Below are 18,142 nucleotides of genomic sequence, written 5' to 3' on the forward strand. Positions count from 1 at the left end.
TTTTAAATCATAAGTTATTTATTTTAAAATTTCTCAAACGGGCATTGTCACCATGTGTTTAGATACCCACAAAATCCATTTATTCACAGGCGGGTAACAGATGGTTAATTAGGGGTCCAGCCAAGTTTTGGTTTTGTTTTCAATTTTTCACCCCTCTACACACGCACCCAGCTCCTTTTTTTTTGACAATTAGAGATAAACCTCTATGAGTGATTATGCTCTCGACCCAGAAATGAATTTTTTTATTTATTTAATGAAATTATTTATTTATCGAAATTAAAAATATATTATTTCTTTATATTAAGACCGGAAAAATTATTCATTTGACGAGATTATTTTTTTATTGAATACTCACTTATCGAGTACCTAATTTGTAGTGGACTTCACATTTCAGAGGGAGATTCCATGATTTTGGCAGGTTTCTTTTCTTAAATAACTTAAAAATTTTGTTTTTTAAGACTCTAAAATCCCCAATCCAATTTTAAAATGATAATTTACATTAATTTAGTATAAAATTAATTTATAACTCCGATTTTAGAAGTTACTATATCAATTTGATATTACACTAAATATTGCCCCAATTTTAAAATTACAACATTACTTTAGAATTTTTGTACATTTTTGCAACACCACACTTATACATTTCTTTTATAATCTTTCAAATTTATTATTTTTATATTTTATCCATTAAAAACCTATCTAATGTAAATGTAATAAAGTTGATTCTGATATAAAAAATTAGTGTTAAATGTTGAAATTTGTCTAGAATTTTTTTCTACACTAATTTGATGTGAAATTAATATTCTAATTATATAAGAAGTTCTGCATGAAAATGAGTACTTGCGCAATTTAGGAAAACTATTGTGTCCTACAATATTCAAGATACTGTCCCTCAACCAAAAGAATGTGACACATTTTTATTTTTAAGTTTCAAGAATGTGGCTTTGATTTTTAGGCTACAAGGTTGACAAGAGAGTGTGTTGCACATATATCTCAAATTTTCCTTTCAATAAACTATAGTTTTAGAGTGTCTTGAAACAAATGCTTATGAATTGCAATTTATATGTTTTCTCTTTTTCCTTATCATTGGCAATTAATAGTGAAAATGTGATTTTTTTAGAAAAAGAATTCTAGTTATTGTATACGTTTGTTTTCAAAAAACAGAAATCTGCATTATGAAAGAAGTAAATTATAAAAGACACAACTTTTAATTATTATCTTAAGGTATTTATCAAAAAAATTATTACTATCTTAAAGGCACTAAGAATTTATTCCTAAACATAAAAGAGTTCCACAGTAAATATATATTTTATAAAATATTAGGTCCATCAAGTTAGAAATAAATTTTAATTTTAAAATAATTTAAGCAGCCACCTAAACTAAACTAACTTTCTTCCACTTTTCTTTGTGAATTTCAAGATTACAGAAAAAGATGGACAATTTCAAGCCTGATTGGTGATTCCACAATCCACACTTTATGGCTTGGCAGTTAAGAAACTGAGCCAGAAAATTAGGATCCTTACTTTCAAACACTTCTAAAAATAAGAAAATCATAAGAACATGTGTACATGCTTCTACTCAAATTCAACTTCTTCATTTCTACATGATCACAATTCCTTACACATACAAACAAATATGCTATCTTGTAGATTTCAACTCTTTCTCCTCATTAAATGTATCTTACCCTATTTTCTCTTCTCTTATTTTGCTTACTTTTTGGTTGAAAGTTTTGCTTTGCATGACCAAGAGATGAGACTATAAATATGATGGATAACATAGAATTCTAGTTCATTGGTTGGTAGAACAAGTTTAAGAGTTCTATTAAGCCATTTACACACTTGTGTACAAAATCTAGACTCCCAACAAACAACAAATACCATTGAATATCAGTTTCTATATAGTTTTGGTTAGTAGAAGAGTCATAATTACAAAATGGCTTCTTCTCGGGGTTGCTCTGTTTTCCTCTGTTTTCAACTCTGTTTCATTGTTTCTCACTTTTTCTTGTGCAATAACAAAGTTTCAGCGTACCCTTCTGCTGTTTTTGCTTGTGATGTGATCAAGAATCCTGAGGTGAGGAATTATAGATTCTGCGATAGAACATTAGACGTCGAATCGAGGGTGAATGATTTACTAAGCAGGATGACGTTGCAAGAGAAAATACTGAATTTGATAAATGATGCCAGGGGATCGAGTAGGCTTGGAATTCCAGAGTATAATTGGTGGTCTGAGGCTTTGCATGGAGTTGCTAGTACTGGCATTGGGACCAACTTTTCCGCTCCCATTTATGGAGCTACAAGCTTTCCTCAAGTCATATGCACTGCAGCTTCGTTTAATACCTCTCTGTTTTATGCTATTGGAAAGGTCTGTTTTCATTACAACTACATTATGCTATTCATCAACATAATTTGGAAAGCTTCTGGCTTAGTTATGTTATCTACTAAGAGAAGTCTTTCATTCTTGCAAGTCAGAATTTCTTGTCATAAATAAACATTAAAGCTATTTTTTCTTCTTGAAATAGATGTTAGTTAAAACGAGCTCAGGGTCCTAATTTGAGTACATTTTAATACATTATGCAGGTGGTTTCAACAGAAGCTAGAGCAATGTATAATGTAGGGGAATCTGGATTAACATTCTGGTCACCAAATGTCAACATTTTCCGAGACCCGAGATGGGGAAGAGGTCAAGAAACACCAGGGGAAGACCCTTTGCTTACAAGTAGATATGCTGTCTCCTATGTCAGAGGTTTACAAGAAAGAGATGATGGTGATCAATACCGGCTTAAAGTTGGTGCTTGTTGTAAACATTATACAGCTTACGATCTTGATAACTGGAAAGGGATTGATAGATTCCATTTTAATGCTCTGGTAACTCATTTTAAATTCAAGAAAAACAATTTATGTCTTGATTCATTTTAATTTTATTGTGAATTTTGAGTAGGTCACTATGCAAGATATGGCTGATACATATCAGCCCCCATTCAGGAGTTGTGTAATTGATGGAAATGTAGCAAGTGTTATGTGTTCTTACAACCAAGTTAATGGCAAGCCAACTTGTGCAGATCCAGACCTATTAACAGGAGTGATCCGTAACCAGTGGAACTTAAACGGGTAATTGTTTTTGCAGATCTTCGTTGAAGTTTTATAAATTTCAGTTAGCATAAAACTTTAATTGTTTATTCACCCTAATTCTGTGTTATGCAGATATATAAGTTCTGATTGTGATTCATTAGAGGTCATGTTTGATAAACAAAATTATACTAGGACACCGGAAGAGACTGCTGCCATTGCTTTGAAAGCAGGTGATTTACTTGGACAGTGTGTTAATTTTTAGTGAAAAAACGAAAGAGCAACCTTCAAATTAACTTTGCAGATACTTAAGGTTGGGTTCAACAGGTGTGGATCTCAACTGTGGAGATCATCTAAGAAAGTACGCACTAGCTGCAGTTCAACAGGGATTAGCGGCAGAAGCAGATGTTAACAGGGCTGTCAAGAATAACTTTGCAATGTTGATGAGACTTGGCTTCTTCGATGGTGATCCAAGACAACAATTTTATGGGAATCTAGGTCTGAATGATGTATGCACACCTGCTAATCAAGAACTAGCCCGTGAAGCAGCAAGACAAGGATTTGTGCTCCTCAAGAATAGTCGCGGATCACTACCTTTATCTCCTACAGCCACCAAATCTGTTGCAGTTATAGGACCTAATGCCAATGTCACAACAACTATGATTGGAAATTATGCTGGTAAATCCAATAAAAGAAATTTAACAACAGATATCCTGATAATCTAACTGCAATTTTTATAAATTTTATGATATGTTACAGGCGTACCATGCAGATATACAACTCCTTTGCAAGGCATTACAGCAATGGTTCCAACAACTTATTATTCACCTGGATGTGCCGATGTAGCATGTGTCACTGCACAAGTAGATGATGCTAAGAGGATGTCAGCAACAGCAGACGCTACTGTTCTAGTGGTTGGAGCTGATCAAACAATCGAACGAGAGTACCTGGACAGGGTTGATATTTCGCTTCCAGGACAACAGACGTTTCTAGTTCAAGAAGTTACAAGGGCATCGAGAGGACCAGTCATACTTGTTATTATGTCTGGTGGAGGAATGGATGTACAATTTGCAAAAGATGACCCTAAAGTCACCAGCATCTTGTGGATTGGTTACCCTGGTGAAGCGGGTGGTGCTGCATTAGCAGATATCCTTTTTGGATTCTACAATCCCAGTACGTGACATGGAACTGTTATTACTGATATTTAACTTCAAAATTTTATTGCACTTTTTAGCAGTCACGTTCAAAAGAGTTTATCATTTTGTAGGTGGAAGACTACCAATGTCATGGTATCCGCAATCGTATGCAAATAATGTAGACATGAGAAACATGAACATGAGACCAGATCCTGCAACCGGCTATCCAGGTCGAACATACAGGTTTTATCAGGGACCAACAGTATACACATTTGGTGATGGACTAAGCTACTCTGGATTCAGTCATAACCTAGTCAGAGCACAAAAACTTGTATCAATACAACTGGGGAAACAACATTTTTGTAAAAGAAATTCGTGCAAATCAATCGATGCTTCAGAACAAACTTGCAAGAATGCAAATACCAAAATTCATTTGAGGGTGAAAAATGCAGGAAGAATGAGCGGAAGCCATACACTTTTCTTGTTTTCGACACCTCCAAATGTGCACAAATCTCCTCAGAAACAATTGTTGGGATTTGAGAAGGTGTTTTTGACACCTAAAGAACAGGGGATGGTTAGGTTTAATATAGATGTCTGCAAACATTTAAGTGTGGTGGATAAATTTGGAAATAGAAAACTAGCACTGGGTATGCATGTTCTTCATGTTGGAAGTTTAAAACATTACTTAACTGTTAGCATATAGTTTGGGACATGAACAAATAAATATGAAGTTGTTGTAAGATAAATGAAATTGAATGAAACAAGAGTAGAATCAACATTATGTCTTGGCTGATTATTTGTTTCAGATTTCGAACTTCAGTTATTCTTATCATAATACATCAATTCATTATTAAATAAGTGTAATATACGTGAATAATAATAATAATAATAATAATAATAATAATAATAATAATAATAATAATAATAATAATAATAATAATAAGATTTGAATTAGATTTGGGATAAGAATAAATTATTAAAAATATTATTTAAATTAGAAAAGGAAAAAGAGTGATAATAATGTTTAGTTATTTAATAAAATTCTAATTCTAATAGTTAGAGGATACCTTGTGCAATATATATACTAAGACATGGACATTATTCATGTACGCCAGTAAAAAGAAAACATTTCACCTTTGTCTCAACTCTTCAACTGAATCCCTACTCATCCTTATTTGTCAAACTTCTTGTTCTGTTGTAGCAAAACCTCTGATAGTTACTTGACACAAATTACTTGTCAAACCTGTAACTATCAAATCTTGTTTATGTCCCTACCTTAGTCTTGTAATCACCTCTTGAACAGAATCTGTAAGAATCTCTGCTTCAGAATAGATAGGTTTGATCCTTAGATATAGCTTATGTATTCCTTGTGAATCTGATACGACCAAACTTCCCTGACATGTGAAACACTGCCCTGACGTCCAGTCCCTCAAGTACTTCTACCTGAGCTTCTTCTGATTCAACTATCAGTGATTCCTACATTCTGTCCTGAGATTCCAATTTTACTGCATGTAACTAAGATATCTGTATGTCCCCACTATTCTCTCTGACCTCCACAATTCCTGCCTGTAAGATTTCATTGATTTCCTGATAAATGTAGCATTGGTATAAACCACTGTGTGATTGTATAATATGGAATCATAGAGTTGTCTTAAAATCTCCGAGAAAAACTGTACTCGTAGACGTTCCATTGGAGTAAGAAAACCATTATCTTCAATTTCCGTATTCGGGAATTTTCCAGTCTGCATAGCACATAGTCTTCGTTTTCTTCAAAAGATTAAAATCCACTTTAACAGCTCGGAGGAATCCTGAGTCTACAAATCCTTGAGTACCCTTAATTTAATATTTAAGAGAAATTTAAATTTCCAATTAATTTTCTTAGAAAATAAATTAGTCAAAAATAACTATTTACATAAAATTAATCGCCTTAGAAAATTGTGCGTTTAAACACTCTATGGCGACTAGGAATACAGGTGAGAGAAGTATTCTATGCGCCGACTTTCTGTAGCTACTACAGTATTCAAATCGCCACAAAAAAGCTATGGCACTATACTCTCTGGCGACTTAATATCTCTGTATATTGAACCTGTAGAACAACACCAACAAGCGACTAAAAAAACGCTTGTGGCGACTAAATAATCCGGATGGGGCGACTGTTACAGTGCAACTAATTGTTTCCCCTTGTTGCAAGACATGCGCGCGAATTCCATAACACCAAACCAATTTCTATACATCACAATTTGCTGTCGAACTAATATACTAGAAATGGCAGCTAATGTATAAGTAAATGGCAGGTTAAAAACATGAAACTGGCAGCTAAATAATCTGTTTGTGCGTGGTTCTGGCAGCTAAAAGATACACCCGAGATATAAATAAATTTAAATGAAAAATCTTTATTTACTAAAATTTAAATAGTAAATAAATCTAGTTAAATTTATAAAATAAATTTATTTAAATTAAGTTCATAATAAACTTATTTAAATTAAATTTATTAAATAAATTTTCTAAATCAAATTTATAAAATAAATTTATGTAAATGAAAAATTGATAAAATAAATTTATTTCAGCTGCTTTTTGTACGCCTGGCTCCGCGCGTGATGAATTCGTGGACTGCTCTTTCTGGCGCGTGAATACACTACTGAGTGTGGCTGTCTGTATTGTTTTGCGCATGGAAAACTGAAGCTGCCAAAACTTGCCAGATAATTACCTATTGTATAACTAGTTTGCGGAGGTGCTATACTAAGTACACTAGATGAACAAAATGGCAGGTAATAAATGGTACCAAATTGAACTCCTGGAAATTGCACCTAAACTACTGAGAAAATGGCAGCTACAAAAGCAAGAAATCGGGAGAAATAAATTTAAATTAAAAATTTATATTTACTAAAATTTAAATAAAAAATAATTTAATCAACTTTATAAAATAAATTTATTTAAATTAAGTTCATACAATAAACTTATTTAAATTAAATTTATAAAATAAATTTGCTAAATCAAATTTACAAAATAAATTTATGTAAATGCAAATTAATAAAATACATTTATTTTAAGGATAATGATTTGTGTATCAATCAGCCAGCTCTGATACCAATTGTTAGGTCCCGAATTATCGTGGAAGGGGGGTTGAATACGATAATCACTAAATTAAAAAAAAATTCGAATCTTTAGCGGATATAGATTTAGTGTTCAGTTAGTGGTTTCGTGTTCTTGAGGTAAATAGTGTTTGGAACGATAAGAATAAGAAACACAAGATATTCGGGGAAATATATATTCGTATATAAATTCTCGAGGGTGTTGCTACACTCCGGTAAATAAATTAACCGGCTACAATCTAAGAACAACAAAGTTCCTAACTAGTACAAAGATTTACAAATCAAATCATATACAATGATCTAGCTTTTGTTTGTCTAGGATTTAATTACCGGGTAACGATTATAATGCCCCTATGAATATACAAGAATTAAATCGGGCATTATAACGTTACTCCGGTGAGAAGTTAAACAGATAAACAAGAAGTTTGAGTTTCTCTGTAAATCATTGCTGCCACTTTCACTTCTCTTTTTGGGAGAGAAGATGAACAGAAAAATTGAATGGCTCATTTTTCTGCTGCAAATTGTGTAGACTTTATCCAATAAAATGTGTGGCTGAGGAGAGGCACTTCTGTGGCGATCAACTATAACTTTTCTGTGACGACATAAGTACATGAGGGAGCTTAGTTGATTTGTGTGGCGACAAGGGGATGGGGGTGCTCTCTGTGGCGACTCACTACAAGTACATGTATGTACTTGCTACTAAACAAAATATGTTCACCTGTGGCGACCTTATGTCACCCTGGTTTCTTTTTCTTTTCTTTTATTCTTTTGTTATTTTGTTTTGTTTTTCCTTTTCTTCCTCTTTTGTTTTTGTTTTGTTTTCTTTTTTTTCCTTTTTTTGTTTTCTTTTTCTTTTTTCTTTTTCTTTTATCTTTTTAAGTTTAAATTGTAATTAAATAAATTTATAAAATTAACTTAAATATAACTTATAAAAATAAACTAATTTAGATTTATAACATGAAGTTATTTAAAGTTTATAAGATAAATCAATATAAGTTTATTAAATAAATTATATTAAAGTCCTTTAAATAAATTTATATAATTTACCAATTAAACTTTAAGCTTCGCCAGTCCCCTGAGCTGTTTAGCTGTATATCTCGCACACCTCTTCTCGTACTTTAACAGTTAAATGTTCAATCCAAGTACGTTCCTCAACTTAAAAATTCTTCTAAAAATAATGCCCAAATTCCTTTCACGAGTTGTTGACGCCTAATGCAACTGGTCTGGTTAACAGACGACTAACCCCGATTCAGGTCTTCGTATTATGGCCTTGATTAAATTGTTAAGTTTGCCTCAACTTTATTGCTTCGAACACTGACTGTCAATAAACAATTGTACTTTCACTGGAATCCTTTCTAGTACTCTAGACAACGTCTTCATTAACCTCTGTTTATACCCTGTCTTCAATTCTTCAGATTCCTATGCTTCGAAAACTGTCTATCTTCAATCAATGCCAATATACTGAAATCTTCCGGTAACACTCGTATACTGAATCTTTAATATTTCTGAAACCCTGAAAGTCTTTAACCTTTGTTCTTCACTGAGGCATGATCATATTAATGAACTTCTTTCAGTGACCAGTAGACAGACTTTAGGCCTCCTTCTAATCTTCTGATTCTTTGTATTTGCTTTGTCTTCATTCTTCTTGATTTCTTGTGTAGACGTAGTGTTATTAACCTGTCATGTTCTAGTATTGTTATTGTGTTGAGTTATCACGTAACCGTTCATACAGCTACGCAGTCTCACCAACATCCCTCAAGAAATACAGTGGCCCGAGCAACAAACACTTTGTTATGGGAAGGATTATAAAAACTATACCCTAGCCTCACTTGGGTATCCCACAAAATAACATCTATCTAATTTTGGTCCAAGCTTGTCAGAGGCTAAATATTTTACAAATGCTTCACGTTCCCAAATTTTCATAAATGACATGCTATAACGTTTATCAGTCTATATCTCATATGAATTATTTTGAACCGCTTTAGTCAAGACTTGGTTAAGTGTATATGAAACCGTTTCTAGAGCATAACCCCAAAAAACTGAATGGAAGATCCGCTTGACTCATCATCAATCGCACTATATCCAACAAGGTATGATTTCTCCTCTCAAAATCTCTATTCCATTGAGGTGTTTCAAAAGGAGTAAGTTGTGAAACAATATCACACTCCTTCAAGAATCTCATGAATTTGAGGCTTAAGTATTCTCCTCTACGATTTGATCGTAAAACTTTTATACTTTTCCCTTGTTTGCTTTTCTACATCGGCCTTATATTCTTTGAACATTTCAAAAGAATCGGATTTATTCTTCATAAGAACCACATATCCATATCTACTGAAATCATCAGTAAATATTATGCAGTAGTATAAGCCACCCCTTGCCATCATACGCATTCGACCACATACATCACTATGTAAAAGTCATAATCGTTCGGTGGCCCTTTCACCTGATCAGGTAAAAGAAGCTTTAGTCATTTTGCCAATGAGACAAAGTTCGTATCTTCCGTATGATTCAAAATCAAACTTATCAAAGTATTCATCTATATGTAACTCAGAAATGTGTTTCTCATTAATATGGCTTAACGACAATGTTAGAGGTAATGTTTGATTTGAGTCATCTTAGAACATATAAATTGTTAACTAATTATACAACATTATAAGCATAATCATTAAAATAGAATAAACAACTATTGTTTATTTAATTAAAATGAAAATCTTTCTTGTCTTGACAATAAATTGATTTAATGTATCCGCTAAAGGCACGCACGTAATAACAATTTATCAAGTTCTCAATCTCGCCTTATGGGCAAAATTAGGTATCGAGTTCCTTCAACTAGAGCAACAACTTTTGCTCCAATTTTAACCCGATACCTGAAGCTTGACCATTGCTGGTCTTCTACTTTAGATCTTCTAAACAAGCTCGACAATTTAACTTCCAATCATCCAGTTATTTCCACAGAAGTGACAATCATCTCCTTTAGCAATACCACTATCAGGCTTCAAAAGCCCCTTGGGATTGGACTTTGGTTTGGCACCGAATAAGATCAAATCTTCACCTTGCCTATCTACTTTCCTTTCCCATTTACATTCCATGTGTACACCATCAATATGGATGTAATTCATACCTTTACTGTGTTATTTTTCGCAGTTCTAAACATGCCTAACAACTCAGTGAATGTTCTGTCTATCTCATTCCTTTTGTTCTTAACAAACTGAGAATAGAAGTTGTTCAAAGATTGGTTGATCAAATCAAGCTGTCTCTAGATCATTCTTGAAACCTAAAATATCAAGAAACATATACCCATCATCTTTTGAACATATGGACCAATCGGATATCATTCTCCCATTAATGCAAAAGTATGGTGCCTTATTATTGTCAAATCTTTCTGACGAGCCTATCCTTCAAACATCCTTTGAAGGTGCTCAATCATATCATAAGCATCATTATGATCTTGTTGCTTCCAAAACTCAGCACTCATAATTACAAGCATGAGACATGAAACATCAGTTGCATAATCAATTTGCTTCCGATAAGTATTTTTGTTAGGTCACACACACTGTAGGGGGGGTGAATTCAGTGTATAGCACAATCAAATCGAATTCTAATAACACAAGTAACAGAAAACAAACTTTATTCAAAGCAATAAACTCTGTTACATTATGGAACTGTCCTCTCTCAGTGATGAACAAATATCACGAGAGCTGCTAGGGTTACAGTGAATAATATTCTCGATAATGATAACACTTATAGTGTAAACCCTATGTCTGTGTTTATATACTACACAGTTACAAGATTATCGCTAATTGATATGTAATATAATTCTGCTTCCTAAAATATATCAATCAGATATCTTTTCTTCCAAGTATTCTATTCTTCATAGAATTCCTTCTTCATGCATATCTCTTCTTACGTTTGTCTCGATCTTCTCTTCCTTTAATCAGCCATCTTCCTTATCTGAACGTTTCCTTTAAGTCCTGATATTATCTCCTGATAAATATCTCCTGAACCTTAAGTACTGATGACTTAAGTTCTGACTTCAGTATAAGTGCTGATTTCAGTTAAGTACTGATTTGTCCTATTTAAGTAAGATCTGAAAACTAAACATAAATCATATTAGTCATGACATTATCAAATATATCTAACAATCTCCCCCAACTTGTAAATTAGCATAATATACAAGTTTAACAAATATTTGATGATGTAAAAAACATTAAGTACAAATGCATGAGAATTTGACTAGATAACTACAACTTACAGTCCTTAAAGCTTTACCAACTTTAACTTCTGATAACAACTTGAGTCTGTATAGATATCAGAATTTGAGCAGTTGTAGATCTTGACTTGGCTTCACCTTCTGATCTCTCTGATGTCAGGAGTTGTTCTGAGATAGTTCTTTAACAAACATTGTAACACCCCCAGATCCGGGGTCGGGGATCCGGGTCGTCACGGTCTTTCTTTCCACAATATCACTTCACTTAATTAATAATAATAACCTTATGCTATGACCCCACACTAACACACACCACAACCCGTTATAGTCTCAGAGATGAAATTTAAATAAGTACAAGTCTTTGAATCCACAATTTAAAAGTTATTACAACCCAAAATGATTACTTGATAAATTTATAGTTAATTGCCATTATCTGTCACAAGTTATAATTATACATAATTTGATTCTCAAAAATAGAATGCCTGATCTACCAATAGATCTACCTCTGCAGCTATAGCAGCCACAACATCATCGGGAAGACGCGGGATGCTTCCCACGCGCTTGCGCTGGGTCTGCTGGAGTCTGGCCATCTTTCCTAACTGTTGTTGTGTGATGAAGAAATAAAGCAAGAGTGAGCCTTATAGCTCGCAAGATAATATGTAGTGATAACAATAATATAAGTATCTAAATGGATACTTACTAGAATCTTTTATCACGAGTAAGATAATTACTTACTAGATATAAGTAGAAACAAGGGATGAAGTTACCAAATACTTCACTATACTTATATCATTTATGAAGCTAGTATAATGAGCTTTCAACAGTTCATCACATAGATGAGACTACAAGACAAGATTTGAATAGATTAAATCTTTAAAATATCATCAAAATAAAATGAAGTTACGAGATACTTCATTTGATGCAAACATCATTTTGAAAACTTGACCCTGCCAACACTCAACAATCGCCCAACCGTAGCCTTTCTATCGAAATGCTCTGGGTAGTGTTACAGAAATATCCAATTGGATGATGAACTCATTACGGGAGTTTGCCGCGCCAGGAAGACCACTTACGATGATCAGTCGTAGTAGTGCAACCCCACCATTTTCTACATATAGAGGAGAACCTGTCGGATTTACTTGTCAACCGAACACTGAACTCCTAAGGAATGGACCGCCTTAGCGGAACTTCCAGGCCATTTGGGCCAATATAATAAGGCTGGGCCGGCGCTACTCGGCCACTTATGCCACTCCTAGTTCAGATGAAATCCATGACTCTGAAACGTAAAGCTCGTTCCCCCTTTCCCCAAGTAGAAACTTGTTGATACGGCTTCACCAAGAAGTCGTATCTAGTTGGAAAGGAAAACTCACCGCTATTTCCCAGGCGATGCCTGTTAATGGATTAACTTGTTCCAAGAATTTTACTTCCCGAATATTGGGTAAGTAATCAATTCATTTATCAAAACAGCAACCTTGTTGCGAATATAAAATACACCGCAGAGCCGGATTCCCCAGGTTTTGAGCGAGTATTTAAATCCCCTTAAAAAGGAAGATCTTAAATATAAAAATGAGTTTTGGGATCCGCTCTAACTTTTAAAAATCATTTTGAAGACTCGAAAACACTTTAAAGAGTGTTTGGAGTAAAGCTGATTTAAAGAAGTAAATCAGTCCCCAGTATATTTAGAAAAATGCCTGAATATTATTATTTAAATAATATTCTCATAAAGATAATCCTCATAAAAATAATCGAAGTAGAAGTATTAAAACTTATACTTGAAATGGATATTAAATAACCAAAGATATACTTATATAAAAGTACTATCTTTATTTGAATAATCGAAAATAAGTTTGATTATTTACACCTTATTCTTTAATAAAATAAAGAATATATCTCAGCAAATAATCGGAGTCATAGATCCTCAAATGAATATTCAAAAATATTCAATAAATAATATAAACTGAGTCATAAGCCCTCGAATGAATATTCAAATAATATTCAGATAAATAAATAAAAGGGTCATAAGCCCTCGAATGAATATTCAAAATAATATTCATTAATAAAATAAAAGGAGTCATAAGTCCTCGAATGAATATTCAAATAATATTCAAATAAATAAATAAAAGGAGTCATACGCCTTCGAATTATATTTGAAATAATATTCAATAATAAAATAAAGTTAAAGTTATCGAATAAACCTTATTCGATTAATAGTTTGGAAAACTATAACCATATATATATATATATATCCATATCCATATATACAAAATCTACTCGGGATCCTCGACTCCCGGTTTTAGAAAATATTTTCACCTTTGGGTCCCTATACTAAGGGTATATGCAAGTTACCGCTATTCTCTAGCATAGGTATTATCAACTGAACCAACAGATATATATTTCAAGAATATGAAACAGGCATGCATATATACCATATCACATGCTACAATATATCGCAAGAATTTGCTAAATAACCAATATGCATTTATCGCAAGATCATGCATATACAAATGTATACATCACAACAACAGTATAACGGATAGAATACTTGCCTGAGCGACTTGGGGTGATAAAAGGCTCGGGACGAGTCTGGTAACCTATAAATAACAAGTAAGTTGGAATTAAACCAAAATCACTTGTAAATCTATACTTTAACTAACTTAGACTCTAACGCTTGTTTTGCGCTCACTGATTTGCTTAAGTCACTCGGGTATCCTCGGCTCCACCATTTTTAATAATTTAACCTTTACGAGTTTTAAAGCGATTCCTTCGCGAGTGTCTTACCAACTGCCTAAAACACTTACCATAAATGTTTCATACATTAATTAACCCTTTTTGGTCTTTAACCTATGTTTCAAAGTAAGGCGAGGGGAAAAATTTCGTTCGCGAAACGCCGTTACTTGAAACGGTCGTTTCTCCTAAACCGTGCATCGGAATCGAACGAACTACATATCAAAACGAAGCTCGTAACATGAGCTATCTAAACATGGCAGTGGTCATAATCTAGCAGGGGGTTCTCGGGTCCTAATGCTATGCACAAAAACAGTCCAAAGAAAATCGGACGTTACGACGGCTATGTTTACGCGATTTCCCAATTTTAAGCCATTCAAAACCAACCACAAACCAACCTCAAATCCAACATACAACCAACATCCATCCTTATCACATCATAACAACCCCAACTAATCCAATTTAATCATTCATACTTATGCCTAAGCTTAACTTTAATCATACTTAAGTTCTTTTAATCAAAACCACAACATTTACCATTCCATTTCACTACCATTCCAAATCCCAAACTCTAAATCACAACAACAAGCTACAATATCATCCTACTAATTAAAATCATCTTATAATACATAGGGATCTAGGGTTTGGAGATGGTATACCTTCCTTGAAGTGGTGGGAGGAGCTAGGAAGCCTTAAGAAGCTTTGAGAAGTCTTAGGAAAGCTTGGATCTTCAAGAAAAACAAGAAAAACTTCAAGTTAAAAACTTGAAAACACTATTCATAGTCTTCTTCTTTGATTAAATGAAGAAGATTGAGAAGAAATTAATGGCTTAAACTCATGATATAGCCCTAACTAAGCATGAAGATGATTAGGGAATTTACTCACCAATTTAGGAAGCTTGGATCTTGAATTTTTGAAATTTTTGCCCATTTGCAATAGTAAAAGCCGAGAGCATGATGAACCATGCCTTGGTTTCTTTTTGATTTTGATGAAAATGATTTTGCTTGGCTTGGTTGGCTTGGTTTTTGTGTTTGATTTAGTAAATTACCTAGTTGCCCTTAATTTTGTGTGGTTAAAAAGTCACCACATCTCCTTCCTTTCTTGTCATGCCTATGTCACCTTGCACATGTCATAATGCTCCCACTTGTCCACACCTTGTGGTTTGATGATGTCACAATCCCTGGCTTCTTATACAAGCTTGTCTCTTGGTCACTTATTTGTTTTACGGTTCGCTTATCTTTCGTTCTCGTTTATCGTTTGAGGGATCATACCCGGGATCTTATTACTTAGGTTCCCTTAACCTTTCTCAATATATTGTATTCCTTTTATGATCCTCTCTTATAATCCTTTAATTTAAATCCTTTTTATCCTGTTACCTTATACTCAATTCTCTCCGTATCTAGTGGATTTCCGGGAAAATCAAAGTGTTCAGAATTGGATTCTGACGATCTTTACATACACTTATATACCACATAGAGTACTAATAATATCCCATAAGATCAATAACAGAACCCCTACATAGCGTGGCATGAACAGTTTTCTCATTCAGCAAAAACACTATTCATAAGGGTTTCAAAAATTTCCAAAAATTGGGGTTATTACAAACATCTCTCAGCATATCTGAGTTCATCAATCATCCTCCTTTTAGCATCTTTAAGCTCTGCAGAATCTTCACCGGTTTGGAAAATAGCAGCCCTGAGATCATTAATTCTAGCTTTCCTTATGTCCTGATCCAGTCTGATCAAATATGCCTTGTCAGACTCAAGATTGAATTCTACAGCCTTATAACCCAGAAAGGTGATTATAATCTTAGCAGAGTTAGGCTTCATCTCAACAATATCACCCTTGTGATCTCTGTACTTTGGAAGATACGTGCTGTCAGATTTTACAGAATAAAGCCTTTTCTATTTCTGAATTGAGTCTTCAAATAGTTTGCAGCACTTTCTGTTATTCTGTTATTCACTTGAAGTAAGAATAACACATGTTCCAATTCTTCAAAATACTTCAGTGGAATAGCATTTTCCCTTATATGGTAAACCCTTCCATCTGTCATGAAGTACAACAAGATGTGTTCTTTCAAGTAGGTATGATAAACCATCTGTACAGATTCTAGTTGATTCAATCTTTCAGGAGTTGCTCCAATACCTGGTTCACTTAAGGAAGTTGGATCATTAGTTGTGTTCTGTACTCTTCTTTCATCAGCACTACCCAATCCAGATTTATCTCTTGCTTCCTTTCCAGTAACCACTCTTGCTTCAAAACCACTTGATGCAGTCTTCAAAGGTTGAGTCTGTTTGGCTTTGGTGAATCCTGGTAGGAGTATCTTTGAAGGTTTAACATGAGCAATGTCAGAGGTTTCCTTTTCCTTATTTTCTGATATCAAGTCAACTTGAGCTATGTCAGAGGTTACTTGCTTCTTTGTAATATCAGAACTAACTATCTCTTGACTCTGAACAACTTGATCCATGTCAAAGGTTGTCTTAGAAATCTTCCTTGAAGTCAGAGTAAGATCAGCAACTTCAACAGTAATTTCTTCATCCACAGGAGGCACATAAACCTTTATAGGTTCACCAACTTTTTCTTTGCCTTTTGACCTTGGATCTCTCTGCAATTATGATTTAGCCTTGGTTGTATCAACATTTGTCCTTTCTCTTATCACAATGCCTTTGGCCTTAGAAAGTTTCTTTTTACCAACAGAAGCTTCAGATTTAGAATTGACTTTTTCTGACTTAAGTCTAGCTTCTTCCTCCATCAGACTCTCCAAGTCCATTCCTGGATTTTCTTTCAGAAATAACTGTCTTGATATTTCTTCATCAAGATCCAAAAGTTCATCAGAACTTATCCTTTTACCAGTATCAGAAGTAATTCTTTTTCCAGTATCGAAACTTGTCCTATGACTTGTAGTTTCAGCTCTTCTTGATGAGAAACTTCTACCTTGACTATGACCTCCACCCATTCCAGAGTTTCCCTGGTCATCTTTTTCATCATCTTTCCCCTTCAGTATCTTAGCAGTTTTGCATTTGGACTTAATTACCTTCTCCCCCTTTTTGGCATCAGCAGGTAATAGAAGAGAGACAAGCAATTCCACTGAGGATTGAATTTCATCGAGTTAAGATTGCTGAGAAGCTTGATTTTTCAAAATATCATCAGTCTGAGACTATTGCTTCTCTTGGGTCTTCTCAATGTAAGCAACTCTGTCAAAGGTAGGTTGGAAGAAAGTTTTCTTGTCAATTTTCTTAGTCGTTTCTTGCTTGAGCAATTCTTCCTGAATTTTATGTAACTCTGCATGAGTTGTTGAATGTAGACCTTGCAGATGTCTAGTACTCAACATCCATAGTCTGATGCTCACCTATATTCTGATCATCAACATCTAGATGCAGAGAAGGTGTTGTAGACAATTCTGGAGTTTCATTAGCATCAGTAACTGGTGTTGTTGATGGATTAATTGGAGCTGTTGGAGCTTCTAAGTAGAGAACCTCAGGCACAATTAGGTTGTGAATATCAATCTCAACACTTGTGCCTGGGTCTGCAGTAGATACTGGTTCATGTACAGGAGACACAGGTGATGTAGTAGCTTTATCTGTAGCAGCTTCCTGAGGTGGTGACAATGCAGATGGAGATTCAGTAGCTTTAGCAAATTCTGGCTCTTTTGAGATTAGAAATTCCTAATCTCCTTCCTTAGCTTCTTCATCCTCATCCTCTGAAACTGGCCTGTGAGCTCTCTGTTTTTTTTTTTTATCTTTGAAGATGGAGATTCCCTGGGAGTTTCATCATAAGACATTCTTCTAAGCCTTTTGAGAAGCTTAGATCCCCCAATACCAGTATCCTTCTGAGAAGAAATCTTCTCAGCTTCTTTCATGACATGTTCTGATACAGGAACCTGTTCCTCACTATCTGACTCATCTCTCAGAATAAACT

The 18,142-nt window shown here is 34.1% G+C and overlaps 1 protein-coding gene across 1 annotated transcript; it reads left to right on the top strand.

Annotated features, from left to right (window-relative positions):
• Window positions 1-1,695: 1,695 nt before the first annotated feature.
• LOC141682708 (beta-xylosidase/alpha-L-arabinofuranosidase 2-like) lies at window positions 1,696-4,925 on the top strand. The gene is made up of 7 exons (XM_074487404.1): window positions 1,696-2,361; window positions 2,577-2,864; window positions 2,938-3,107; window positions 3,201-3,298; window positions 3,393-3,743; window positions 3,825-4,238; window positions 4,333-4,925. Exons 1-7 carry the CDS (start codon window positions 1,933-1,935, stop codon window positions 4,902-4,904), a joined length of 2,322 nt encoding a protein of 773 aa, XP_074343505.1. The 5' UTR covers window positions 1,696-1,932; the 3' UTR covers window positions 4,905-4,925.
• Window positions 4,926-18,142: the final 13,217 nt, after the last annotated feature.

The sequence above is a fragment of the Apium graveolens genome, chromosome 9 (genome assembly GCF_009905375.1).
Source record: "Apium graveolens cultivar Ventura chromosome 9, ASM990537v1, whole genome shotgun sequence".
Taxonomy (NCBI): domain Eukaryota; kingdom Viridiplantae; phylum Streptophyta; class Magnoliopsida; order Apiales; family Apiaceae; genus Apium; species Apium graveolens.